The sequence below is a fragment of the Ptychodera flava genome, chromosome 14 (assembly GCF_041260155.1).
Source record: "Ptychodera flava strain L36383 chromosome 14, AS_Pfla_20210202, whole genome shotgun sequence".
Taxonomy (NCBI): domain Eukaryota; kingdom Metazoa; phylum Hemichordata; class Enteropneusta; family Ptychoderidae; genus Ptychodera; species Ptychodera flava.
In genome coordinates this window covers 28,506,203-28,533,606 of record NC_091941.1, presented here as the reverse complement: position 1 = coordinate 28,533,606, position 27,404 = coordinate 28,506,203, and the positions used below count along the sequence as shown (strand labels likewise).

Here is a 27,404-nt window from a genome sequence, read left to right as displayed (position 1 = left end):
CACAGGAAATTACAAATGTTCTTTTAATTCCACATTACTTAATTCCAAAAAAGATCTACTGTGCTAATAAAGCTAGCTGGTCTGTGTTCATGATTGCACCTCGAAAACAAAAAAAATCATAGCTGAACCTGGATGATATTGCACTATCATGTGCTGCATTGATATGACAGAGTTGTGCAAATAGGCATGAAGTGAAATTTCCAGTACAAATAATACTAATTATCACGCAGAACTCTCATTACAAACTGACATATCATTTCTGTGCGCGTTTTGAACCAACTGTTGTTGAATCATATCAACAAAACCATCCATTTCACATACAAACTTGCAAAGTGTTCTTTCAATGCCCTCAACTTAATTCCTGTATTAAAACCTACAGTAAAAAGTATGCGGGCTGGCTAGTATTCATTCATCATTGCACTACAGTAAAAAAAAAATACCTGTAGGTGGATGACATTAAGCTTTATCACACTTCTATTGCAGTTTTGAAAATCACATGAAAATATAAACGAAACTTTAACTGTATTGCATCACTGATTGCACAATATGTGTAAATCATTTACTCTTTGCTAATTTAAATAAATTCAAAACTGACCTTTGGCCTATTTTCTGAATAACTTTACCCCTTCAGAGATGGAAAGGTAACCAACCCATGGACGTCTTTACTATTGCTTTGCTGTAAGCCACAGAGAAGGCATCACAGTGTACCCTCACCAAAATTGCCTTACCTTTCAGTATAAAATGGAGAAGGTATTTAGGAAGTTTTGCCATCCACCGAAAGAAAATGAGTGCAATTTACATAATTTATTTGTGGTAAAAAGAGAGATAAAAAGACATCAGGGTTGGAGTATAGGTTATTCTCTTCATTGCAGATGAAGTGGGAGGTGGGAGGAGGCACGTGTGTTCAGTTTTAAAGCTTTCTTTAGTATTTCAGACTTAATAATCCCCAGAAAACCCCAAAATATACATAATCAAAATCATATAAAGACAGTACACAGAAGATATATTGCCATATTTTCCTTGTCAGATTTCTACACACATCCACTTTAAAAAGAGCAATAAAAGTCAGTGTTATTGTTATTTGCTACCATGAAACACCTAAAATTCAATTTTGAACCCATAATGTTGATATTGCAAGATACAAGGGTCACAGGAACCCTTGTCACACTGTAAGCCATGGTTCAAGAGTTGGTGAGAGCAACTCTGGCCATAACTTTTCAGTAAATATCAGAAATTGTGTTATCCACATTGCCACTCTTGACATTGACACATCACTGCCTCAAGAATGTTCCACTCTTGAAATTGACACATCACTGCCTCAAGAATGTTCACCTTGATGCAAGAGAACTTTACAAGTTATGTGTGCTGATACAAGTCGCAGTGAAACAAAGAAATTTCAAGAAATTCCTGAAATGTCTTCAGCTGGAGGGCATACACATGCATCATTGTTTTCTGTCTCTGTTGCATCCGAGGGCTGAACGAAGCAGTCGTTTGTCGCCTGCTCTTTAAACAAGTTTTCTACTTTTAACCAATGTATGTGTAAATTACTTTTCAAACGGCACAAAATTTACAAAACTAATGTCCCATATCATTGACCTTGACTCCCAGATGCTGTAAGTACAAAATTGTCAACCTTCGCAGTCTTTTACTTTGCATACTGGCACATTGGTGTGAAAAGATAAGTACTGACAAATATCCCAAAGCAAATGCCAAAAAAATGCGATTTTAGGCCAGAGAGAAGAAAAATTCGTTGTTCCTTGGATTTTTTTTGTGGCAAAGCTGCAAAGGCGGTGAGCAAGTTTTTTTATCTTTTTTTTACAAATCAGCAATATCTCCCACTCGTTACACTGTTACTTATGACCTCGAGTCTAGATTTTACAAACTGTCCACAATAATAGAGACATTACATATACAGGCAGAGTTGACAGAACAAATTCTGATCATTTCCCTATAATCAAAGAGGATGGTAAAAATGCCCCAAAAAAGTAAAACAACTGTAGTATTGTCCTTTAACGTCCTCAAAGTGGAGTCTAACATTTGAGCTTTTTGATTTTTCATTCACCCGATTGTTGAATGATTGCACACACATAGACAAACACTGGACATGATTAACTTTATGTTGAATCCATTGCAGATGGACACCTCCAACCAAGCTCGACATCGACGCAACCATGCGTTTTTTTCATCATGATGAATTTTCATGCTTTCAGTGCACTTCTTGTTCAAAACCGATGCACCAAGCTTGACATCGACGCAACTGATGCACCTTTTATCATATGTCACTTAGCTGTTGAACAGAGTCCTTGAGTGTATCATTCAGAGTAACGCTGAGCAATGCCTTTGGGCCAAATTGGTGGCAATCACATTGAAATGCCGGTGATCAAATTAATACCCATGATGCACTGACCATCATGAAACTAGGATATTACAGTTGAAAGTCAATACCCGTTGCTTTGTACAAGGTGACAATACTGATCCTATCCAACTTGTTGACAGTCATTCTGCCTGGTCTCCGCACACAAAAGTCTCATTCAAAGTCCTGCAGACACAAAAACTTGAGAAACTAACCAATAAAGCTCAATATAATTGCAATGCAGAAGTACATATTTGCTGCAATGCCAAAAAAAATTCCAAATTGGCTAAAGTAGAAGCAGCCATTCTGAGGAACACTGTATTTTTACTCTCTGGCCTTACCCTGCAAACATTCCATTGCCAAACTGTTTTTACGGCTGAGAATCGATGTAACCTGAACAGCAAAACATAAACTATCATAAAAAAGGTCAACATCTCTGACTTGAATAAAATCTGGTCACTACAAGTCCAACCTTGCAATAAATGGAGAATGGTAGGAGCCGAGATAAAGTTGCCCCGTTGTGGATTCATGCACCTCACTGACAGATGGAACAACCTCTCCCGTTGGATCGTGTAAGCTCTGGATGATTTGTCCATCTTCGTCGAGTTCAATCACCAGACCATACTGTGGCAGAAACTTCATCATAGTTTCAGCGTCGAACAACTGTGTGAAATGAAAGTACTCTGGTTTATTTGATGGAAATATACAACTTGGTTTCATTTCTCTTTTTGGGGATTTAATCAGAAAAGTTATCCTGAGATGTGGAAATCATTATTCTAATGAGAAGCTAGAATAGAATTACCCAGATGCCAACTCAAAAAAGCACTTGTTTAATGAATGGCTTACTTCATTATTTGCTAGGTTCACACTCAGGCCCAGGGCCACTTCTGGGTTTGGTACTATGGGGCCCAATCTATTCCAAAATTACTAATTTCTATTTTAATATTCTGAATTCAATTTTTAAACTCAACATCCTATTCTGAATTCATTTTATAACTCACAATTCTATTCTGAATTCAATACAGAATGTTGAAAATTGCAATTCTTCACTTCCATTGAAAATTGGAATTTTCATACGGAATGTTGAAAATTGCAATTTTTCACATTCATTAAAAATTGGAATCTTCATGTTACAGCAGCCTCTATTGACCATTGTCTACATTGTCTACACAGTCTTTCATGCAATCCATGTCTCCTTATTTTTATTTGTAAGAGAATGGTTAAAGTTTCATTCAGGAAAGTTCAAACAAAAGTTTAAGTCTTTCACTTTCGAGGCACACGCTACCGTAACTGTGAATGACATAAGTCACTAACTGCGACAAAATATAAAATAAATAAAGGTGAATTAGACTGTCTTCTGGGAGTACCATCTCTTGTAGAACTCATCACATGATAAAGTTTGAGATCATTCTTTCCTTAGGGACCGTCTCAGATTGTCGCAGAAGTTCAAGAAACGAAATTTCTTCATTTAGATTAAACCCCCTCCCCCTCCCTCTAAACGAAACTTCAAAAGTGCGAAATGTTCATGTCTGCCTGAGAGTACAATGTTGCGTTTTGCTATAGCTACTAAAGACGTATTCCCCTTGTCACATTACAATTAAAGTAAACGATCAGATTTGAGTACTAACAGGGCATTTTACCGCATAAAAGTTTCATTTTATTTTACTTTCCCTTTTTGCATCTCTTGTGCTGTTCTTTGTCTTTGTGAACACGCAATTTGTACTTGGTAAGGCGGTAAATAAGCGAAAAACTTGACAAGGGGGCCCAGGCATGTTCAATCATATTAAAACGACTATGACCAGGTGCATAACAAGTGAGAATAAAGACATCTAGTGGTTAGAGCAGACGCTTATAAATAGCACATTTTTAAAAAAATGATACTTTTTGTCTATGTATAATTTGATGAATGAAATGTTTAGGATACAATGTTCCTATCGGTAAATTGTGTTTGGGCACAAACAAGATGGAAACAGTTACAAATTTGTTGGCACGAGTGTGCAGTTTTTCTTTAATTTAAAATAAACACACGAAAACTTGTGATCACAAAATAAAAGTGCGAAAGTGAAGTTCACTAATTGAATGGAGGTCAAACCCCCTCCCCCACCTAAACGAATAAATTTCGCTTTTTGAACTTCTGCGACAATCTGAGACGGTCCCTTAGACTGAAAGATTCATCGCTCTATACCCCCTCTGATGTAGAGAGCGCCCTCAAGTGACGGATCTTTGAGTCTAACTTAGCCACTGTTCTGGAGATTTCACTCTGGTAGGAACAGGCAAAGACAATACAAAACAAGATGCCGATTTTGTAGAAATGCTACCATTACAAAGTGAGTCACAGAGAATGTACAATCTTGGAATATTACACAAGAAATTTCACACAGTTGATCATTTGTCCTCCTCTGATATAACATGGTATCATGGGGGATTTTCAAGTTTGTTCTATCACAGATTGATAAATTTACATATTTAAATATCCATTGCTATTGAAATATGCAAATAATACAGATTGATTGCAAATCACTTACTTTGGTAAAGATGGATCGTAGCCACGGTCTTGTAGTCATGAAATCATACAATGAGAATTTTGAGCTTCTTACTGAGGCTATGCCAACCCAGTAACCACCACCCTGACTCCTCCGTATGTTGTCGGGGAGGCCTGGCAAGTTCTCTGCAAACGTTTCCACTTTGCCGCTCCTTGGACCTTTCAAATTGTATCTGTAAAGATTCAAAAATCCAAATGTCTATCATCTTCCACTGGCAAGCCATTGTGCATGAAGTTGAATACAGCACGCAGCGCCTCCTACACGATCTCAAGAGTAAGCATTGTTTCCAGAGGGACAAAATACCTTGTCTGCCCCTGTGCAACTTCTATGGCAATGTTATAACAAGACTTTATGGAGAAGTTTGCAGTTTGCAGCAAGTCAGTTCTGGTATATACATGATCTGGTGTATTCGATCTACTTTGGACAGAACCGGGAATTGGTTGAGTCCCGAGTTAGAACACCCTGCAGATGGAAGAATCATTGGATGCATTGATGGAGACAGATCAAAATTAAAGTCCCCCTACAGATTTTTTGTACAAACCACACAGGAACTTTGGTCATGTTTAGGAATAGACTTACTTGAGTATCCTAGCCCTGCTGGTTTCTGATACCAGCAAGTAATCTTGTTGAGGAGAAAGTTGTACACCATTGGGAAAATGAAGGTTTTTCAATAAGACTTTTGCTTTTCTTGTTACTGGGTTATACCATAGCAACCTGTGGGCGAACACAAAATGTGCCTATTTAATTTCTTTTTCAAGTTGAGTAGTTTTGTTATAGAGTTGTGTTACACAAATACCTAATGTATACAAAAGATATGGAAAACACATGATGCTTATCATTGTAACTCTCTCTGTATCTCAAATGTCTACACAAGTCATAATAATAAAGAGAGCAGATCACAGTATTTAAAGCCCAGTATTTCTAACTTTTAACAATTTTCATATTTTTGATTAACCCTTTTCCTACCAAGTCCATATTTCACCACCAGGTCAAGATGGTTAAAATTAATGAAACACAACGTATTCCATATGATGTATTTAAGATAATACTGTACATTTGAAGGCTGTTGAAAACATAATACTGTAAAGTTGATTTTTTTTAACAAAAGATGCTATAATATACCAAGCCAAGTGGGTGAAAATACGTCATGTTTTGGCTCAATACCGCTTTTTACTGACTTGGCTGATGGGGAAGTGATACAGTTATTACCGTCTAGCAGGAAAAGGGTTAAAATGACATCCTCAGTATGTGAAAGTAGACCATAATTGATACCCATTCGCATGGTTCGCATGCCCAGCCTGACTCACAAACGTGTTTTCAAGATCTACTGAGAATAAGGGACCACTGGAGCTGCTTCTTATTTTTTTGAGGGCTGGGGACATTCATTCAAAAGACTCGGGTATTGAAATTACTCTGGGGGTAAAACATTGTCCACCTTTGATTTTAAAGTGATGAATGCAATATCCTAAGTGACTCTCTTTCAATTTTTTAAAGTTACATCAACAATACAGATTGGTGTCATGGTAAACCCTTGACTTAGTTTAGGGTTTGTTTTGGAGTATACTGTGGATTGCATGTGACTCTGGAGGACCCATCTCAACCAATAGTTATCCACTGTAATGCTGTAAATTCATAGTTACCTAGTGTACATATTGTAAATTAAAATTTACCAGTTTACCATGCTGGTATAGGAAGAAACACACATACCTTCCGCACTCTCCTCCCTCTAATGCCGCATATCTGTTTTCTCTTCTTTGCCATCTGTAGCTAGAGTCTGTGAAATAGATGATCCCATCTTTCTGAACGTCCAAATCGTTTAAAAACTTCGGTGCTTTCTTCTCTATGGGAGCGCCCGCTGAGACTAGAGTTGCTGTGTCACCTGAGCAGCAATCATACCAGTAACATTTACAAATTCATTAAAGGGCTTGTTATGTACGTTGTCTTGTGATAACTCTTGAGGACGTACACATACATGTTGGTCTTCAGCCAGGCATGAATGAGATGATCAAACACACCATTTGCATACTGCAGTGTCAAAGGCAACACTTCAATTCGCAAAAGAAAGTTTAATAGGTAAAATACATAACAAGATTTTTATACCTTTGACGTGCACATTGGTCATTTTATTGCTTGATCTGTCCAACTCCATCAAATAGCTTCACTTTGGGTGAAACTGACTGAGTTAGAGTGAGAGAAAAGCCTATTGCCGCTGTTTTGAGACACTAATTCTGACCATAATAACATCTGCATCGTGGCTGGCATATACCAGTATGAAATTTTCAGCAACAGTGTGATGATTTTACTGAGGTCAAAACTTTTCCTCATACTGAATCTAAGGAAGGGACCTCTGATGCGAACAGTGACCTAACAGCTGATAGCACTCCACTGTGTTATGTAGAGAATAACTTTTTGTGACACATGTGTTGATGAAGATGGAAATCTTTGATAGCTCATTTTAGGATGGCCTGACCAAAAATGGCAAAAATAGCTGCAAAAATACACAATTGAAGATTTCATTGTAATTTGAACATGTCATCCCTAAGAATATGTCAACCAAATATCAATGCTATATGAGTAGTTTTTGAGAAACAAATTTTTTGACCAAAAATGGCAAAAATTGCAAAAAATGCCAAATCGCTGATTCCACCATAATTTCAATATATCACTTTTAGTTAATTAGGAACTAGTACACAAACTATCAAAGCTATCAGATGAGTAGTTAATTAGAACAAATTTTGTGACCAAAAACGGCAAAAATTGCCCAAAAAATACAAAATTGTAAATTTCATCATAACTTGAATATATCATATTTTGATCATCCCTGCGAACCTGTTTACCAAATATCAAAGCTATAAGACAAAAGGTTTTAGTGAAAAAACGTTTTGACCAAAAATGACAAAAATTCCTTGAAAATACAAATTTGGATATTTCATCACAATTCAAAATATCTAAATAAGGTCATCCTTGGGGACCTGTATACCAAATATTAATGCTGTCAGGCCATACGTTATGAGAAGAAGATTTTTGCTCAAAAATATAAAATTAGCCTCAAAACTACAAATTTGCTTATTTCATCATAATTTGAACAAATCTGATTAAGGTCATCCTTTGGGACCTGCACTCCAAATATTAAAGGAATATGACTGGCCATTTTGAAGAAGAAGCTTGGAATATAAAAAGTTGATGGACAACGGACGATGGATGCCACCACACATCCACCTATCATATAAACTCAGCATCGCTGACAGCGGAAACAGAGAAAACATTTACCTGTTTTTGTATCGACCTGAAACAGTCCCCTATACGCATCAATTGCAAACATTGTACCATTTTCATTTATTCTAATTCCCAGTGGTCTGCCACATGTATGTTCATTTTCTTGGCCACCTAGAAGACAAATTCAACATTGATTTTTCAGTTTCTGCAGCTTCATACACATACCCATCCATCCGTTAGACATAAACCTACACCTTCAAAGACAATTTGTTGATTGGTATAGTTATAATATGAGTTCTTAAATCCAGTAAAAAGCTATATATACCAGAAATGTTTATAATCATCATTTGTTTGTTTATCTATCGACTTGAATCTGTTCCTCATGATATGCTAGTTCTAATAATTCAATCAAGAATATCTGGATCCTGATATGAAAATTTAACTCGCATGATCTTAACATGAGAATTAGAACTCCATGAGTTCTCCCACCAAGCAAAGAGACTTGGATAAATTCTTTTTTGACCATTTAGAAAAATGTATTTGCGAAACACCCTTCCACAAATATCAGAATATAGTCTGCTGTTGGTTCTCTGTAGTACATGTATTAGTGTGACTCCACATCATCATACATTGTACACCACTGTTTTTTTTTATATTGTGAAAAGTACTGATAAATCCAATCTGAGTTATATGTTTTCTTTTTTCAAACACTTGTACAATACAGCAGTGATTATGCATTTCTCTGTAACAGCCCATGCAGATAAGGCCACAGATTGCACTGTTTGTTTTGGATAGCTTCCGATATAATACATAGAGACTGATCTATTTACCTCTATAGACTCTCCTTCAACTGTGGGTTCAAGGTAAGTCCAGACAAATAACAGCGAGAGATCAAAATACTTGAGTGAAAGGGAACAAGTGATTTCTTCAGTGTTTTGCTTTCAAATACATCGCCTTGTCTGATATAAACACTTGATTTTGTCCAATCTATGTAAGACACAATAGTCCGGGGAAATTTTTCATGATGGTGCCTGCAGTTTTTAATGTGCACATTCATCCTTGAAAGAATCACCCTCAATCTGCTGTTATGAATAAAATAAATAGATGCTGTTTTACAAACACCGCCATGGTAATGTTAATGGGAAATAACGCTTATCATGAATCTTAACAAGCATTTATTATTTCTGGATTTTCTTGCTCACCACACGGCTCCTTTCCGAATGATGTAAAATATTCCAACTCGTCACCGGTGAGTTTCATTATATTTCCATTTGCAGTACCTGTGTATATGACACCTGTTGGTAAAGAAAGGCCAGAATTTGTAAGATATTCTGATGCATGACAACAAGTTGCTGTGACAAAACAGCATGCTTATTCTGAACCAGCGAATCATGCACACAGACCCGAAAATCTTCTGAATTTCTGTATACATAAATAAAAGCATGAGCTCAATAAAATTTTGTGGCCAGTAATTTATTTCTTGATGTTCATGGAAGCTTTAAAACTAGTTTACCATTCAGGCAGCAACAGAAGAATATCCTGATTCGATACTGATCACTTTTGGAAACATTCAAGAAATGGCCACAAACTGATGACATCATACCTGCCATAGACAAAACACTGAGGCCCCGTAACAATAGTATTTACTGCAATATGCTGCCTTAGTTTCCAACATGTGCTTTCCACATGTCATCTGTTGATGGGAACTGAATGCTTAGGAAATATTTGTGTAATTGTAAGTCCTTTTCAGCATGGGCAGTGAGGCTAGGAATATTGGCAGTATGACTATATATGTGTTCTACAGATGGAGCCAACGTTGCAATTTAGAAAAGAGAATATATCAGCAGTTCTACAGATCTGTTTTTCAGCGACAATGCCCAACATTAGAATAAAGGATCGGGTGAATCGCCACTGATATGTTCTCAAGTTTTGATATTTGACAATGATTTGACAGGGTCAGAGAACTATTCTGAACTTGAACTCTCTGTGGCAGTAACACCTCATAATACTCAATTTCATTCAGCTTGAATAAGCTGATTCAGGGGAAAATTATAAATAGCACCATACATACTAAACAAATTATGGAAAGGACTGTCTGATGATAGAGCTATATCAGTGCTCCGATAAGTCACTACAAATGTCTCTATTGCACTTTTTTCATTTGTATTTGATCTTTTCTCTCCACCAGCCACATTGCATAATGTCACACATTTGGGCCAAAATTTGGCTGAACGGATGTATTTTGTTGTGGAGTATTGTGCATTCTGTACAAATGCCAAAGGGTGATACATGCACTGTGGTTTAAAATTAACTCAATACAGCCCTTTATAAAGATATTAGTGATCATCATCATTGAACAGGTGAGGCATGTTTGGATAGTTGGGTTATTCTGTACAAGATATAAGCATGTAGTGCCATTGGCAGGAAAGCTTAATTACAAAAATCAAACAGTGGCAATAATTCTAAATTTTGTCTTCGCAAATGACTTTTTGTTCAAGCTGAAAAAGTTTGTGTTTTGCTTGTTAATCATGCCAAAATGAACATTCTCACTGAAATTTTATTGTGATGAAAAGACTGCAGGTCTGTACAATCTGTGAAAACATTTCAGGCCAAAGTACATAAAGTCTTTGTTATGCATCCACTCAATATTCTGAAAGGTAGGTGGGTAAGCGATTAAAAAACACCCATAATAAACATGAACAAAAAACTAAGTGCCTAATTTATTTGACAGTTTGGCATACAACATGCACATTCCTGTGACTATATGCTTCCAGGCCATACTGTTTTACCTAACTACATCATCCAAATGGTTGTTAAATGACTTCTGCTAAGAAGTATTTGCTGCCATGTAAGAGTCCTGGCTTAGTTTCAGGAGAGATTACTGTCAATGGTGGAATTCTATTTGAATTTTTAGTTTCCTGAAAAACTCCAAAAACAGATGCAAAACAAAGAATTTATCTACTTTGGCCATACTGAAGGTTCAGTGTTTCATGCACCCACACTCTAAGAATTACTTACCTTTATGCTGGTCCATTGATTCAGGACCTTGTATGACCCCTTCAAAGAGTCTCTTGGCCCTCTGTAATTTCTTATTTGGCGCTAGTGCTCCCACAAATTCTGGTGGATCGGGAATACTGAAACATCATACAGAGAAGGAATTTTAAACAGAGTCAAATATTTGTGTTCAAACTACAGATGTTTACATTGTTACAATAACTAATTAATGGTTTTGCTTGAGAGATCTTGGTACTGTAAATACCTGCACATCTGTTCTTGTTCTGGCAAGATAATTACTGTCAATATTCTATGAAAACAAAGTGGCGAAAACACTCATTGTTTACTTGATACAAGTCTGACGTGGAAATAGAGTTGAATTTGCTCACATGACAAAGAAAATACGAAGTATTTGAAGACTCTACTTTCAGGACATGAGAATGGAACGGTGTCAATATTCGTGCAACATTTTGGTAAAAAAATGTTCTGTGATCAGTTGATAAACCAATCACTGGTAGCAAAGTGTAGCAATTCATCTAAATCATCCCCATTAACTAGTTTATTAGCCTTTTGCAGACTAACACACTGTTATTATGAGCCTATTATTTTTAATGACAAAAACGGAGCACCCTACTGGAATATTGGAAAATAACGACAGTTTATATGCAAATGTCAGTGGCCACTGATGAATGGGATTTACCAGATTGCTAAACAGTTACCTGAATGCTTTGGGTTTAATGGGTGACGGCAATAAAATTACTATGAGAGCGGTGACAGCCACAGCCACTACAACGATCAGGACAACACTTTGACAGGAAAAAAATCTGAAAGTGAACATAAATTAGAAAAAAATTATGTGAACCATTGAGTGTAGCTGCATTGGTACACGGGACAATAGGGTGAACAATGTCATCTTCACACATATACATTGTTTAATCATAAAAAAGAAAACGAAGAAAATATTAATGTATAATTGTTATTTTTGTTGAGGCCTTTCAACAATAGTGTGTTCTTGTAACACTTCTGAAAAAATTGGTGGCTCAGTTTGAAGGTTTTTTAATTACACTGTAGTTTGTTATTTTCACTTGTTGTAACCTGTTGTAATGGAGATGTTAAAATCATGTCTCGTTTGCTATTTGTTTCATCTCCGCAAGATCAGTGGAAACGATGTCATAATTTTTTTTAAAGAAATAAAAAGATGTCTTGAGTTTTTAAAATAGTAAGCCTACGTAACAACTTCATATGTGTAAATGTATAAAAAAATAAATTACCAATGAATTGTAAATATAGGCCATTTAAAAACTCTATACAGCTAAATCAAACTAGAATCTTAATTTATCTTATACTGCGGCACGGTCCGTGACTGCAGCTCAGATACGAAAGATCATGGATGTAAATGTACATCCATGGAAAGATTTACCGTGAAAACTCACTGCATTACATACCCTGCATGCACGTGTGCGATCGTAGTGTGATCGCCAGGTGTGTGGTCGGCGTTGTCGACAGATTGTTCCATAGACCCAAACATTTGCGATTTCTTTTCGCCTTCCCTGCCGATTTGCCTTTGCCTCATCCCTGTGTCTTGTGTGCCATCCATTGCAAACGATGTCGTCTTGAGACGTGCCTTGCTGAAGGTGGAACTTTAGTGGCAGTTGTGTCGTGGTCTAAAGCTCGCTACCAGGTCTGAGAACAAGGTTGTTTAAACTGGAAATAGTGCGAACCCGCTGTGTTATGGCGCGTTTACAAATTAAAGTAGGACCTCGTTGTAGCATGTTTTCATATCAAAGTAGCTCGATTCATCTGGACTGTACACATGATACAGTGTAGGAGCAGACACAAAGATACGCGATTGTCTACAAGTTACATTACAATACTACAGCTGGGCTGAAGTAAGCCCAACGGGTTCAGTTTTGAAAGGTGCACTCTGCCCCGCAGAACTTGGCAAGTTTCAAGCACGGTTCCGTTGTGAACACGGTATACTTACGTGTAGCTGGTTTGTAAACAGGCTGGCATACCAGAGCAGGATCCAGAGCCGGAGCTGCATCCCAGGCCGAGGCGGCGGCGCAGCAGATGAGTTATGTATTTCTTGATTTGTTTCATGTGTCTGAACGTAGTGCGCCACCGACGATGAAACTGTGAACACGCAACTGTGACTGTGAACGTCAAGCCCAGGCTCACAGACCTCGCAACCAGCTGACGAGTAAGCATGGCTGCGTGCTCCGCTAGGTCGTCTGCTAAAAGGTGAGTGCGCGAGTCAAATTTGAAAGTGCATTCAGTAGATCAAGTGAAGTGAATCGTTTGGTTAGAAATCCCGTGCTTTTAGAACTATAATATCAGCTTACAAGTTACAACAGCGCGGCAGCGTTTCACTTCTGAGCATACCTTCAGTCGAAATCACAGCCACATCATCACATGGGATGTCCGGTGTAACATACATCATAGAATTTCTAGAGTCTATGCATGAACAGAAGAAAAGGAAAACCACGTCAGATCTTCCCGTATTTGCATTACTGTACACTGAACACCCCGCGCGCCTATGGTTGACCTTGCCAATCGTAACTTATAATGCTTGTACCGATACAATGGTGACAGTATTACGACAGCCACTTGCGCTGGCACTGCCCCTTACGTATGTAGGGCTTGTCTTGTGCCAATGTTTTGCGTGTGCCAAGAAGCTCGTGACCTCAAGGTCTTCTATTGTGTAGGAATCACTGCAGTAAACAAGGCAGTGCTGCAAGCTCGCAAGGAACTCAAATCTTCGTTGGCCGATCTAATACCAGCGTTTTGACCGCAATTCCTTCTTTTTAATTGCACAAAAAAGTCAAAATGGTTCTACCGGAGAGGAATTGTTAGATCTTGAGCACACACACAGTAAATCTCTATCTTGTTTGATAAAATGATTTTCACAGTTTGCCTGGAGAAATTGGTTGATACTTCCTTTTGTAAATGTGATATTTCAGTCGTGTACACTGTGGTTTTTGAAGAGAGCGACTTTTCATCATGAACTCTCTCTTCCTGTCTCTTATGTATTAGTTACAAATGTGACTGGCTCTTTGTGAAGAGATTCTGGCGGATTTGTAAGATAATATTTCCGAGGGTAAAATCATCAAGTTTTTTCTTATTCATGCTACTTCTTGTAGTGGCTCTGACAGGTAAGACAAAAAAACTATAAAAGGTACTTACATTAGTACGAAGTTATCAGATAAGTAATAAAGTTCATAATTTTCTGTATATATATCTTGGATAGCGCTGATCACAAATGATGTCATTTTTCTTTATTTAATATGCAAAATTAAATATTTGTATGCATTTTCCACAAGAACAACGAAAGTTAAATCTGGTAGAGTTACAATGGATAATAAAAGTCACATTAATTTATGGCTCAAACTACTTACTGCAACAACAGCCACGCATGCAACAACAAAATTTGTCCATAAATTTCAAGCAGGAGTGTTCGATGTGGCGCGCGTGCAGCTATGTTGAGTAGCAAACCTGAAATCGTGTTCAGCTCTATTGGGTAGTATATTTTTATATGTTCTAGCCGTTCAGCCTGATAGATGGTAACCGTGTGATGTCATCTGCATGGTGGCACATGCACATGAAAACTACGGGAACTTGTAGTGTAAATTTGAACTTGTAGTGTAAATTTGAGGTTATTAAGTCAGTCCAAAGTGAGAGAACACTGAACAGAGGGTATCACCAAATTTATATCAGATATGATCGGCTGAATTGCACTGACTTTGATAATACAAGATATGTCACCCGGATGATATGATACATAGCATAGTGATAGTCTTTTCTTATTCCAGAACAATTTATAGTGTACTGGGTTGGTTTAATCCCCAGTCAATACTATGCTGTTCTCGGAGAGAAAGATCATGAAGGCTTCAAGATATTAGTGCCAAGGTCGTTATTTCTCATCGTTGCTGTAGCTACGGTAAGTATCTTAATCTTCTATTACACACATACACACACACATACATATATCATATATATATATATATATATATATATATATATATATATATATCAACTTTTAACTTGATATAAAAATGCAATAAAATTTAATAAAGTTATATATATATATATATATATATATATATATATATATATATATATATATATATATCACATCATATTTCCTTCCCTGATTGGAGTATTGTTGACTTTATTTCCATTGTATTCTCTTTCCATATAAATATTCTCTTTATTGAGGAAGCTTTTGCTCGTTTTGTATGCATCTAGCAAAGTTCATTGATAATCAGTTCAAGAAATTAAATAATCAGGCCTATAGTGATATATAACACAGCATTTTGTTGCAGTTACACAAACCTGTGAATGGAGCTGACGTGAGATAGCAAAACTCTAAGTAAATATACTGCATGATTTAACGAAGAATGAGATATTAGAATTTAGATATGGGGTGATGTGGTATCGGCTGACCTGAACTTTTCAGACAATGAACATCGGTACCTGTCAGTTTTGTACAATATAAATATTGGCTAAGTGTCTTCTACAAATATACATCACCATTCACAAGAGGGCTGATGCAATGCAGATATCACTTCAAATGTGAATCTGTCGGTGCATTTAAATGAAATCAAAAAATTTCCTATCATTAATGTAAATAGCACTTTGACTTAACATATGTGAAATAGGAGTGATATGTTTAGTGTGTTTTGGCACAGACAGTGTATACTGTGATGCCACATTTTCTGACAAGTCACAAGATTTATTGTTGAGGCTTCAATCAAAGCACCATTTTTCAAATCCAGACATGTGCATCTGGCTTTGATTAACATTTTATTGAAAAGAATTCAGCAATGACTTGAAAACGCTGTAACAACACGACTTCATTAAAATATGTGCTTGGACAACAGATTTCGCACTGAAGTCAATGGTACAGGTTGTATTTTCACATTTCAAGATTCCCTACCTTCAGTAGAGCCATGCATGCTAGTTACAATTGACACTGTCCTTTTACTTAACAAGGACTTCTGCAGCCCCCCCCCCCCTTTAGAAAAGGAAAATTGTACGGTAGATTTGTTTCTCATCCCACTTTTCTTGCCAAAATGATGCAGTGACACATAAATAGTAAAACAGGAATGTTAACTTGTATCTGAGAGAGCCCATGCTTCTGTCAGTAATTGTGACACACAGCCACATACTGTAAGTTCATAGTCCATGACTGTATACTGTGTATCTGTAATCTTGGAGATATTTTCTACCATGTATAGCCCATTGCATTTTCCATCCTCAATTTTACTTCAAGCAAGCGAGAAAACGAGAAAAAAGCAATGGCTGATGTGGCTTGTCTACATTGATGTGCACTAGAATTAGAAACAAGAACATTTCTTGTTATGGCCTAACTCACAGTAAGAATAAACCCTGATTTATATCTTACTCAATGACACCAACCACAAGTCAACGATGCCATTACTTGAGTCTTATAATAAGACTTGTGCGTACTTGAAAACTTTCCCAGCTCTGAAACCTGTCATCCCCTTTTTCCCGCATACAGTTTCACCCACCCCATTGCAAACAGATTGGATTATTCTAAACTTTGGTTTTGAAAGGTAAAATAACATATGAGTACATCAGTTTTGTTATCTTCCTCATTTTGATCATGCTCATGTTTGACGTTTATTTCTCAGGCAAAGAGCGCCAATCAGTACTTGTGTGATGTTTTATACATCTTTTGGAGGCACTATTTGACGAGACTGTTGCACAAGAAGTATTTCCAGAAGTTCATTTATTACCAGCTCAATGTTGTACTTCAAGAAAAAGTTGATAACGTGTAAGTATGAGAAGAAAATATATAGCCAACTTGTTTCATAAATGGTTTCGTTGTGGTCATGACAGTGTTTACATGTATGACAAAACACTAGAAATGAAGTGTTATATTGCATAATTCATTAACACACAATGGAAAGTTACTTGTACAGGTCAAGGTCTTACTGACATAATGTAGGACTGTCGTTAATTTAGAAAACTCATACAGAGAAAAGTTTGTATGCCCATGGACACTAGTTTCTCCGCTGTGTATGGTATGCCTAAATTTCAAAGAAATGGAATGATGAAACAACAGAGAGAAACACATCTTTTGTATCGTGCATGCATTTCAACACAATATTGTCATATTTTATTTCAGAGATCAGAGAATCACCCAAGATGTTGACAGACTCTGTCGACAAGTGAGTCAGTGTGTGGCCATTTTCATCATTTCTCCATTTACTATAGCATATTACACCTGGAAATGCTATGAAAGGTGAGAACCTCAGTCACTCAGATTAAAGAAAAAATCTCTTACTATTTGTATGGATATGTGTGGATTTATCAATATGTGTCGCTGTCTATAATTATGATCTTTCACCCCCTTCATGTACATGTCAGGTCAAATATAGTCTGGCTCTTGACCTCTGATCTTTTCTGCCCATTTGCATTTTTTGGTGACAAAGTAAGTGTGTACTATCAAGAATTTGGGCAATCAATTCAAAGAGGTCAAAGTTCAGAGAATATTGGCGTGATTTCAGATGGCTTGACTTGGCTGAACTTCATCTTTTGGTGGAGTTGCGTTTTGTTTCATTTTAGAAATTGAAGATTTTTTCCTGTTGTACGGAAATGCAGCATGCATGAGTGTTACCAAAACACTGTTATTTCATTGAGATGTTATTCTTCAAATCAGTGTCGGTATTCACGTGAAAATTATAGCTCAATACAGTGACGTAATGAAATAATTTAAATAAAACCAATTGTCAAATGGTCGCATTAAAAAATCAAAACACATTTCATAGGTGCTATAATGTGACAATACTTTTCGAATGCCTGATGCTTTACATCTAAATAATTATGTTATCTCTTCCTTTTCAAAATTATCTCTGAAACTGAATGATCAGAAACAAACAATAGAAGATACCGCATCTTTAAGTAATAATTGCTGAAAGTGATAACCATAGCGGGTATCCTCATTGCAAGCTGTCAACTTGCATGACTTTGATTCTCAAGTAAATTTTAATTTGTGTTCTGCAGCATCACGGGGGCATAGCACATACAGCATTTTCACAACACCAAAAAAGTAACACAGTTGTTAATCATTACTGAAAAGTGATATTCAAATGTCAGTCAAAACTAGACTTGTGAATGTGTAAGAAAACGACTGAAGGGATTATTACACAGCCGAAAGTGGTGTTTGAAAGTTGTTGGACTATACAGATAGGTTCTAAGATCTATAGGTACCGCAGCAAATATACGCGCTATCATCATGTTCAACTTTTGTTTGTCTTCCTCTTTGCACACAGCACTGGTTGGTATGGCCCTGTGTTCATCTATTCATACTTTGTCCTGGGAACCATCCTAAATAAATTTGTGATGTCACCCGTTGTCAACTACACATTCAAGCAAGAGAAAAACGAGGGAATGTTCAGGTCAGTGTTGTGTACTCTGATAGATAACATTGAGCATGCAAGATTTCAATACACCAGTCACTCACAATTAAGCCAAGTAAAAGAATCTATTGTTCGTATGACAGGCCCTATCTCTGTATAGTGACTATAATTTGTGACTTATGTGCAATCTATAGTGGTGTAGATGAAATGCTGTTTGTTTTATATCATGATAAAATAGCATGCAATTATACAGAGCCATACATGCGTTTTTGAGTCTCAGGTAGTATGGAAATATTCTTTTGATTCATATATTTGATTCTGATGTGATCCAGAGATCACGACCAATGTTGAAAAGTACATAATTGGTCTCAAAGAACAAAGTGTACAACGTCTCCACATTCTCATTGTGACAGTAGAGCAATGTGAAAAGCCCTCTCCTTTTACCAAATCCCATGCGTTCATTCTGTCAACAGATTCAAACACATGCAAATTCGAGTCAATTCAGAGGCTATAGCTTTCTACAGGGCAGAGGCTTTGGAGGAAGAAAAATCCAATGTTAGACTTCATAAATTACTCAACGTCCAGCAGTCACTTGTTAACTGTGATCTATGGTTGAACTGTAAGTAAAGTATATCAATATTTTATGTAGAGTTTGAGCTTCATAGTTATTTCTTTGAACTGTAATCTGTATTGGTCTCTCTCATCATCATCAATTCATGAGTCATATGAATTACTTGATTGACAGTAAGTTTAGCCCCTAAATTACAATGTATCCCTTGTTCATCAAGTTGTATTTCTCATCAATTTTGAAGTACGGTAATGTAAAGAAGCATCCTGGTGAGAAAGTCTTCAATTACTGAAACACAAGAATTTTTAGGCAATATTTCATACCTTATGGTCATTGCTATGCATTTTGTCTCTATTTTTAGCTCATATTTGGTATATATATAAATACCAAAAAGAGCTTATATGGTGAGTCAGTGGCATCTGTATGTATGTATGTATGTATGTGCGGATGTATGTCCGTCACACGCAAAAGCTCCCAAAGCGCCACACCTACCATCACTGTATTTGGTGTACAGGTAGACCCAGGGGTTGAGATGTGACGTTGTTCAAATGAACATATCAGTGTCAAAAATATGCAAATGAGGTAAGAAAAGGGGGAAATCCTGCAAATGTGCAGGACTGGTGGCATTAACTGAAACAGCCCACACATCTGAGTTGGAGATTCTGTAATCTCTACCCTATTTGTATGCAGTGTACCTATTATGTGTAGGAGTGGTGGCAGTGACTGAAACAGGCTACTCCACTGACCTTGAGTCATTTCCTGTCATTGTTCATGAACTGATATACATTGGCAGATCTGCTGAAACCATGAAGGACTGTGTTGAAACATTCCTCTGCTAAGCCTGTTCCTAAAGTTGACCTCCAGTACGTAAAGTTTCAGACCTTATTTACTTTTGTCATTCATGTTTTTCTGGTTTAAATATTTCTTGATGGACCAATTCAAACCAAATATGAGCACACTGTCCTTGACAGTATTTTTTCATAAGTGGCAAAACATGTCAAGCAATTTTTCAGCTAGCGTCATATCTTTAGCTCAACAACAGTCTTGATAAATTAAAAATACGGCAGTATGCATATTGAAAGGGGAAGACTAAATTTTTGCTCAAACTTTCCTCAACAAAACTTTGTACAATGCCTTCACCAAATCAAGAATAAAAATCAGGGATCACTGTACAAAGTTATGTACTAGACACTAATAAACCCAAAGAATTGAGAAAATTTAGGTCCAAATAACTGCCCTGGAGTTGATTCTATCCTAATAAACATCTTTTTCACCCTTTTTGAAAAAGAGATGTAAATCTGAGGTCATACATGATAAGATGTGCCGTGAAGTTTAGAACCCTTTGATTGTTCTAAGTAAGTTTTTATTTTCATAGAGAGGAGAATGTGATGTATCAAACAGATTGTTCCTAAAAGTGACAATCAAAACTGACCAAACTTTGCTGCATTAATCCAGAGAACGCAACAGTAAATCAGGAAGTGGACGCTGTATTGTCCTTTTAGTTTTCAAACTGATTTCACATAAACGCCGATAGATAAATGATGAGACTTGAAAATTATTTCAAGTTACAGTTTCTGTGCCCTGCAAATTGACAAAATTGAACATACAAAGAATGTAGCAGCCAAGATCCTCATTTTGTGGTGCAATTTCATCTGTATTTTATTCTTGCAAAAAGTTACACTCCACAATCTGCTGATTGAAACATGGCTGGTATTATTGCTGAACTAAGATCTACACAAGTGGCATCTCCTGTTTATAAAATCTAAACACTTCAGCAGTGCAAGAGTGACATTTAATACGAGCAAAGTAGGCAAACTTATGCAAAATAATCAGAATATACCATAGCAACATTTATTAGTCTAAGTCAACCAATGGAAAATTATTATCATTATTATTATTATTATTATTATTATTATTATTATTATTATTATTATAATTATTATTGTTTCTTTCAGTTTCTGTCAACATGTTCAACTATGTGGGTAGTATTCTGAGCTACCTCATCATAGCAATTCCTATCTTCCTTGGTGTGTATGATCATCTTTCACCCACGGAACTGAGTTCATTAATCAGTGCTGTAAGTATACACAGAAACACAGTACTCAGCCTCATAGTGTCCATGACCATGGTGACCTTTAAGCTGGGGGGGGGGGGGGGGGGAGATGGGACGATCAGTGTCTGTCTGTGTTACAGGAAAATTGATGAGATGTCTTTCAAGAGATAAACTATAGGCCCTTATCATGACCCATGTGATCTTTAGTGTCTTGCCAAATATGGAGTTCGAAGATGCCATCAGCTGTTCATGAGAATGACTAATGTGGTCAACAAGGGGGCACAAGTAACGACAGCTGCAATATATTACATTGCATGTCATGCACAAGTAAACAGTGCTACAGATTGTCAGTTGTTAGACACAAAACTGAAATCAGTTGTGATCTAGTAATTCACGATCCCTCTCTGTGGAGGGACCATCAATAATCCAATAATATTTACTCCATGGAAGTGTATCTGACCAGAATAAGCAATCTGTATGTCGCAATGGAAAACTACTTTCAATATTCTAATATGTTTTCTTAATAGGTATCTTTCGTGTCCATGTATTTGATATACTGCTTTACCAGTCTGATCAATCTGTCCACTAAGATATCTGACATAGCCGGCTTAACTCACAGGTACATGTATTCCATTATCTCCTCATTCTATTCTGATCACAATTCTTAATTTCACAATGGTGACATCTAGCTTTACAAAATGTGAGTATTTAATAAACTTTAAAAACGGACAGTTTAAAATCAGGGATTTACTATGAATACCTTTGTCAACCAAATAAAGTGAAGTGAACCCATCATGCTTTGAGCTGGTTCAAATGTACAGTTTATTCAGACGTGTTTAGAATATTATATACATGATTGAGAACATAAAACAGATAAGCTGACTCGTTGATTGATCATAACTCACATACTGTATTTGCAGTTACAAAATGTGTATTATACCAGTATATTGATGGCAAAAATACAGCAATTTGATTGGTTTTGTTTCAAAAATAAAAGGGCAGTATTTATGATATAGCACAGTTGAATAGACTTGAGGTTTCAGCACAAAGTCATGTGACAATGTAGTAAGTACAAGTAGGTGTTTCAGGTATCACTGCAAGGACATAGATAAACACGGAGAGGTTTTTCCCTTTGTTTTAAATTTTAGAATCATGGAACTCAAAGAGCAGATGGACGTTTTAGAAGAGGACACAAAAGAGGATAGCCCTCCAGGGGGCAGGGATATACCAGATAAAGATATCAGTCCGCTGGTCACGTCAGCTGTTGTCAATGAAGATGTCGACCAGGACAGGGAACAGAAGAGATTAGACGACGGGCTTGAAGAGAAACCGAAACTCAGCAATGATGTTGCATTCCAGCTGAATTCGGTCTCATACTGTCCTCCAAACAGTGAAACCGTACTTGTAAAGGGTGAGTTTTAGATGGATATTTCCCTTGTAGGGATTTCCCTCTTCATACGGAAAACTTTTATGTAGTATGATGATTCTCAAAAATTATTAACACGGCTCTAGAGAGTGGAAAAGTGGATTTGAAACAGACCGACATATCTTACCTTAAAGTAGGAACTGATGGAGGTATCTCTCTTACGTCCCACCAAAACACAATACAAAGCTATGTCACCCTGTAGCCTTTTGCAGAGATCATACTCTGCAATGGTAATATTCCAAAGAGTGGCAGATGGTGATTGATGGGTAGAAGATAAACAAACCTAGACGTATTTCGTTTTGTTTGTGCAATATGTATTGCAGTAAACAAGATGATTATTTACTACGGAAGTTAAGGAACATTCTGACCAAAAAAATTTGTCACTCTTCACTTTTAATAGATTTAAACATAGAGATAGCCCGAGGTGAGGACATTCTCATCACTGGCAACACGGGAAGCGGCAAGACATCACTGTTCAGGGTTTTACACGGATTATGGCCCACGCTTTGCGGTGATGTGGAGAGAATGATGACACTTGGAACCGAAGGTGTCCTGTATCTGCCACAGAAACCATACCTTACTGATGGAACACTTCGAGAGCAGGTACCTACCCCATTCCAGATGCAAAAGTTCCTTCGCATTGTTTAAGATAGATGGTATTTTCTTGCAGTTCACTTTACTGTTGTGAGTAGTGCAGATGTTGTTGACAATAGCCTGAAGTCATGTTTACTTCTGATTTTGCCGTAAGTCATGTTACTTTTTATGGTAGCTAGAATTGGTAAAAGCCATTCCTACATTCTATACTCCTGTGTCCCTTTCAAATGATAGTATTTGATAATTTAAGGACATAATGTTGTACATTTAATTTAAGCTAATCACTCAACAACTGCACACACATCAGTACAGTTAGTCTGTTGATTCACTTTTAATGAGTGAAATCCCTGATTACATCTCCCAGGCAAAATTTTTTCCAACAAATTTCATTTCTTTTTCGCACAATGCAGATCTACTACCCAGACCAAGTCACAGACAGTTCAAAAGACCCAAAACAGGAATCCACGCTTCAGTACTACCTGGGCGTTGTTGGGTTGCAACCAATATGTGACAGGGTAGGAGGCTTGGACGGAGGGGAGGATATGAACTGGCCCGATGAACTTTCACCGGGAGAGATGCAAAGGCTTTCATTTGCCCGACTTTTCTATCATAAACCAGCTGTGGCAAGTAAGTGGAATATGTGGTTAAGTTTCATAATATTTTTAAGAGGATAAGAATTTTTAAATGATGCGGTGTACTACATTGTTTCTATTTACTGCTAGCATCAGATTATTAGTGATTTGACTTTGTGAGGTCTCTTCTATCCAAGTTTCCTGACCATACTATGGTTAAACCAGGAGGAATAAGATTGCAAAGTTGTTATGATAGATAGATAGATAGATAGATAGATAGATAGATAGATAGATAGATAGATAGATAGATAGATAGATAGCAAGCTAGCTAGCTAGCAAGCAAGCAAGCTAGCTAGCTAGCTAGTGTGCAGATGCCTAGCTAGCCAACATGCAGACCTGAATATTGTTCAGGGAGTAAAAAGGGACATATCATAGCATACATATAGGGACATACATGTATCATGACATATCATAGCATATATACATACATGTATATGATACATGTATCGTGACATATCATAGCATATATAGCATATAGATTGATGTGATTTGTGTCTGTTTTGAGGAACGAACAGTCAAAATATTCATCCGTGCGTATCACAGAACTGAACGAAAGACAATCTGTAACAGAACTCTCTTCAGTGGCAGTAAATAGTTTTTGTACTGAAGTACACCACTTATCAAGTGTGCATTTCAAGACTTGGTGTCATTGAAGAAAAGGCAATATTTGAGAAATACATGTATATTGTCTCACAGTTCTTGACGAAGCCACAAGTGCACTGTCGCAGGATACGGAGGAATTGCTGTACAAGGTCTGTAAAGATCTGGGAATGACTGTGATGAGTATCGGACACCGGACCAGTCTCAGAAAATTCCATTCTACGCAGCTGTATCTTGATGGCAAAGGTGGATGGTCCCTCAGTACAATACAAGATGATGATGTCGACTCCTCTGAGCCAAACACAACATGATAGCATGTTCAACTGAAAAACACTCTTGTCCTCTAATATATGAATGTAATATTCTGAATAATTATTAGACAGTTATGAATACCTGTTAATCATGTAAATGAGGTTGCAAATAAATCTATGTTTGGTGTCTATGACAAGAGCAACTTAATGAAAGCATAGGTCAATATTTTGCAATAAGTGTACTCCTAAATTCAATTGTGTACTGAATCCATTTGTCCTATCTCACAATCCTGTATTTGCCAACCAATAGTGCCTTTTCTAGCTGTTTGTACATATATCCTCAACACCTGAGCTGAGTCTTGCCTGGCTGTGCAAGCACAGCAAAGCTGCAAACTTTCATTATGCAATGCATATAGCTTACACTTTGATATTCACTTTGCAAGACTTTAGAAGCCACATTAAAGTGAACAGCCCAGAATGGGAACTGGACAGTGGCTCAGAGGCTGTCTAAGGAATACACAAATTATAGAACTGGTTCTACTCAAATCATATAGGTGTGGACTCCAATAAAATCTTTGTTGAGCGAATCTGTGATTCTGTTTACACAATTAAATCTATATAGGATAGAGGTAAAGTTCAATTTAAGTGAGCAATACACCATGACATTTTTGTGTATCTGAAATACGACATTTATCTGATGACCAAGTTTTGTCAATTCAGCTGTACAGAGTATCGATGCAGGCTGAATGAACTAAAACATTCCTCTGTGTGTAGGCTGTTGTGTTTCAGTAAAATTCTATTCTGCTTTAAATTTACGGTATATTTCAAGCTTTATAGGAATTTTTTATTCCTATTCTAATGTGTAGTAGGTGTTTTGTTACTAGTAATGCCAACAGGGTTAGTTTTTTCACAAACACACATACCTGACATCAAGACAATTTCAAAATTAAGATTCAAGTAGCTGGGTAATCAATTATTCTAAGCAAAACGTGTCGGTTTGTTTTAGTAAATTCATTTGGAAAAAGAAAACAAAAATTTCATTATTTTTATCAATGGGTAAAAAACTTTGGCAAGGTATTATTTCATTTATGTGTCTACGATTGAAAACTTGCATTTATGTCTGAAAAGGAAGCTATGTGCATGTGATATTGCAAGCTGGTTAGCACAGGATGCACATTAGGTACAAATTTTCAGACTCTACAAATGTGGACTCGTCTTGAACTGTGTGGAGAAAATGAAGTTTTCTTGCTGAGTTTCATCATAATTGAATACATCTTTATTCTGCATAGAATTTGGCCAGACAATGATGGCCATTTTGGATTTAAAAATGGGAATTTTAAAGGTCTCATCCAGAAGTTACACAATGAACTCTAATTTTTGTTCTTGATTTTTATCCTTATCCTTATTTTTATCCTTATGGAGAAATCTGATACATTTTGATATTGTCACATACCGATATAATGCCTGCAGTCCGACTGATGTTTACAGAACCTAACATGAAACATACAGAGGTCACGTCAGGAGTGTCTTCTATCAAGATCTTTTTGTATAGGGCAACTCATTTTATCCAATTTTCAATTTATGGCGCATAATAACATACGTATGTAACCAAGATACCATATATTTCAATGAAGAGATGTGAACCAAATGAGAGTTAAACTACACATTATATGAATAATCAAATCATGTGAATTCTTTAGTGCAATTCAAACATAAACAGATAATCCAATAGAGTACCGGATTTCCAATTAATTACTGTACATCACATCTTTTGTAAAAGATTCAAAATAAGCAGAGTGAATGTACATTATCTTTGAAGCAAAGTTTAAATTTTTATATTTACATTTGAAAATTACATTTTGATGTCATAATGAAGGTGTGTAGGGTGTTTTTGTTGATGCAGCCATTGTAATTATTTTACATCAACACTTTCTTTATATGTGTGCACATGACATAATGAACTTCATCTGCAAAGCAGTTGACAAAACATAATTTTAAAATCGTTTTTTAAAAAAGGGAGACTTTTTGTTTGAAGCTGCTGTCATTTAATTTACTCTGTGTTTGGTGGAGTGACGGGTATTGCTGAAATTTGTATCCAGCTGTGAATGGCCAATAATGACATTTACTGATTCTCAAGTGATCAAATCAAGAGGTCAAAGGTCACAGAATAGCAATTCTTTTGCTTGGACCAATGAAATTGCATTACACTGTTTATTTAAATGAACCAATGAAATTGCATTAAACTGTTCAGACTGGTGAAAGTCACCAGGTTATGGAGTTGTACAATATTCAATGTTTGAAAGGCCAGCAAGCTTGCTTGCAGACTGCCTGACTTGCCTTTGTACCGCTCATGTACAACAATGTGAAATGAGTTATTCACCTCTGACACTGCTTTTTAAAATGTGAAAAACCAAGTGAAATGTTGATTCTTCAAAATTTAGGTGGTTAAAATCTTGTCCATCAGGCCATGACAAGAATATGGTTCATTCTTGTCACGTGGGGAAACTGAGTTAAATACCTGATGACATCATGCTTGTATGCTGCCTTTTTTGTAAGCTTGACACGTTTTTTTATCAGCTTTGCAATTTTTAAAGGCTAAATAAATGCAAATTTATATTCAAAAGCATTACATATTTGATGTTTATCTGTGTTGTAATTATTACTTACGTGTAGTGTCCTTCAGTGACCACTTCATAGATCATGATTTCATTGCAGATTTCACTTATCATAGTGCTCTTTCATAGTGCTCTTTCTTTCTCTGTAAAATAAAATTTTTCTGACTGACCACA

General features: G+C 36.6%; 2 protein-coding genes across 3 annotated transcripts; one reads left to right on the top strand and one right to left on the bottom strand.

Moving 5' to 3' along the window:
- Positions 1 to 13,216, bottom strand: LOC139150045 (adipocyte plasma membrane-associated protein-like). Of its 2 annotated transcripts, none has more exons than XM_070722195.1 (10): positions 13,091 to 13,216; positions 12,552 to 12,810; positions 11,826 to 11,930; positions 11,131 to 11,246; positions 9,315 to 9,407; positions 8,167 to 8,283; positions 6,604 to 6,775; positions 5,476 to 5,610; positions 4,879 to 5,068; positions 1 to 3,016 (listed from the first exon to the last, which is right to left on the bottom strand). In XM_070722195.1, the coding sequence occupies exons 2-10, from the start codon at positions 12,701 to 12,703 to the stop codon at positions 2,813 to 2,815; spliced, it is 1,284 nt and encodes a 427-aa protein (XP_070578296.1). In that variant the 5' UTR covers positions 12,704 to 12,810; positions 13,091 to 13,216; the 3' UTR covers positions 1 to 2,812. The 2 variants fall into 2 exon arrangements, with proteins under 2 accessions (XP_070578296.1, XP_070578297.1); XM_070722196.1 differs by having other exon boundaries at positions 12,552 to 12,789; positions 13,091 to 13,192.
- LOC139150044 (lysosomal cobalamin transporter ABCD4-like) lies at positions 13,190 to 27,404 on the top strand. Its single transcript, XM_070722194.1, has 13 exons — positions 13,190 to 13,347; positions 14,140 to 14,258; positions 14,916 to 15,043; positions 16,761 to 16,903; positions 17,258 to 17,374; positions 18,405 to 18,530; positions 18,965 to 19,110; positions 21,015 to 21,136; positions 21,640 to 21,731; positions 22,261 to 22,523; positions 22,939 to 23,141; positions 23,543 to 23,759; positions 24,461 to 27,404. Exons 1-13 carry the CDS (start codon positions 13,313 to 13,315, stop codon positions 24,673 to 24,675), a joined length of 1,926 nt encoding a protein of 641 aa, XP_070578295.1. The 5' UTR covers positions 13,190 to 13,312; the 3' UTR covers positions 24,676 to 27,404.

Coding starts and splice junctions, on each gene's coding strand:
- LOC139150045 (XM_070722195.1), bottom strand. CDS start 12,703: ATGGATGGCACACAAGACACAGGGATGAGGCAAAGGCAAATCGGCAGG. Junction 11,931..12,551: donor ATCGCACACGTGCATGCAGG/GTATGTAATGCA, acceptor GTTCACTTTCAG/ATTTTTTTCCTGTCAAAGTG. Junction 8,284..9,314: donor ATTCGGAAAGGAGCCGTGTG/GTGAGCAAGAAA, acceptor TTTGTCTTCTAG/GTGGCCAAGAAAATGAACAT.
- LOC139150044 (XM_070722194.1), top strand. CDS start 13,313: ATGGCTGCGTGCTCCGCTAGGTCGTCTGCTAAAAG. Junction 21,732..22,260: donor ATAGCCGGCTTAACTCACAG/GTACATGTATTC, acceptor TTTAAATTTTAG/AATCATGGAACTCAAAGAGC. Junction 23,760..24,460: donor TCATAAACCAGCTGTGGCAA/GTAAGTGGAATA, acceptor ATTGTCTCACAG/TTCTTGACGAAGCCACAAGT.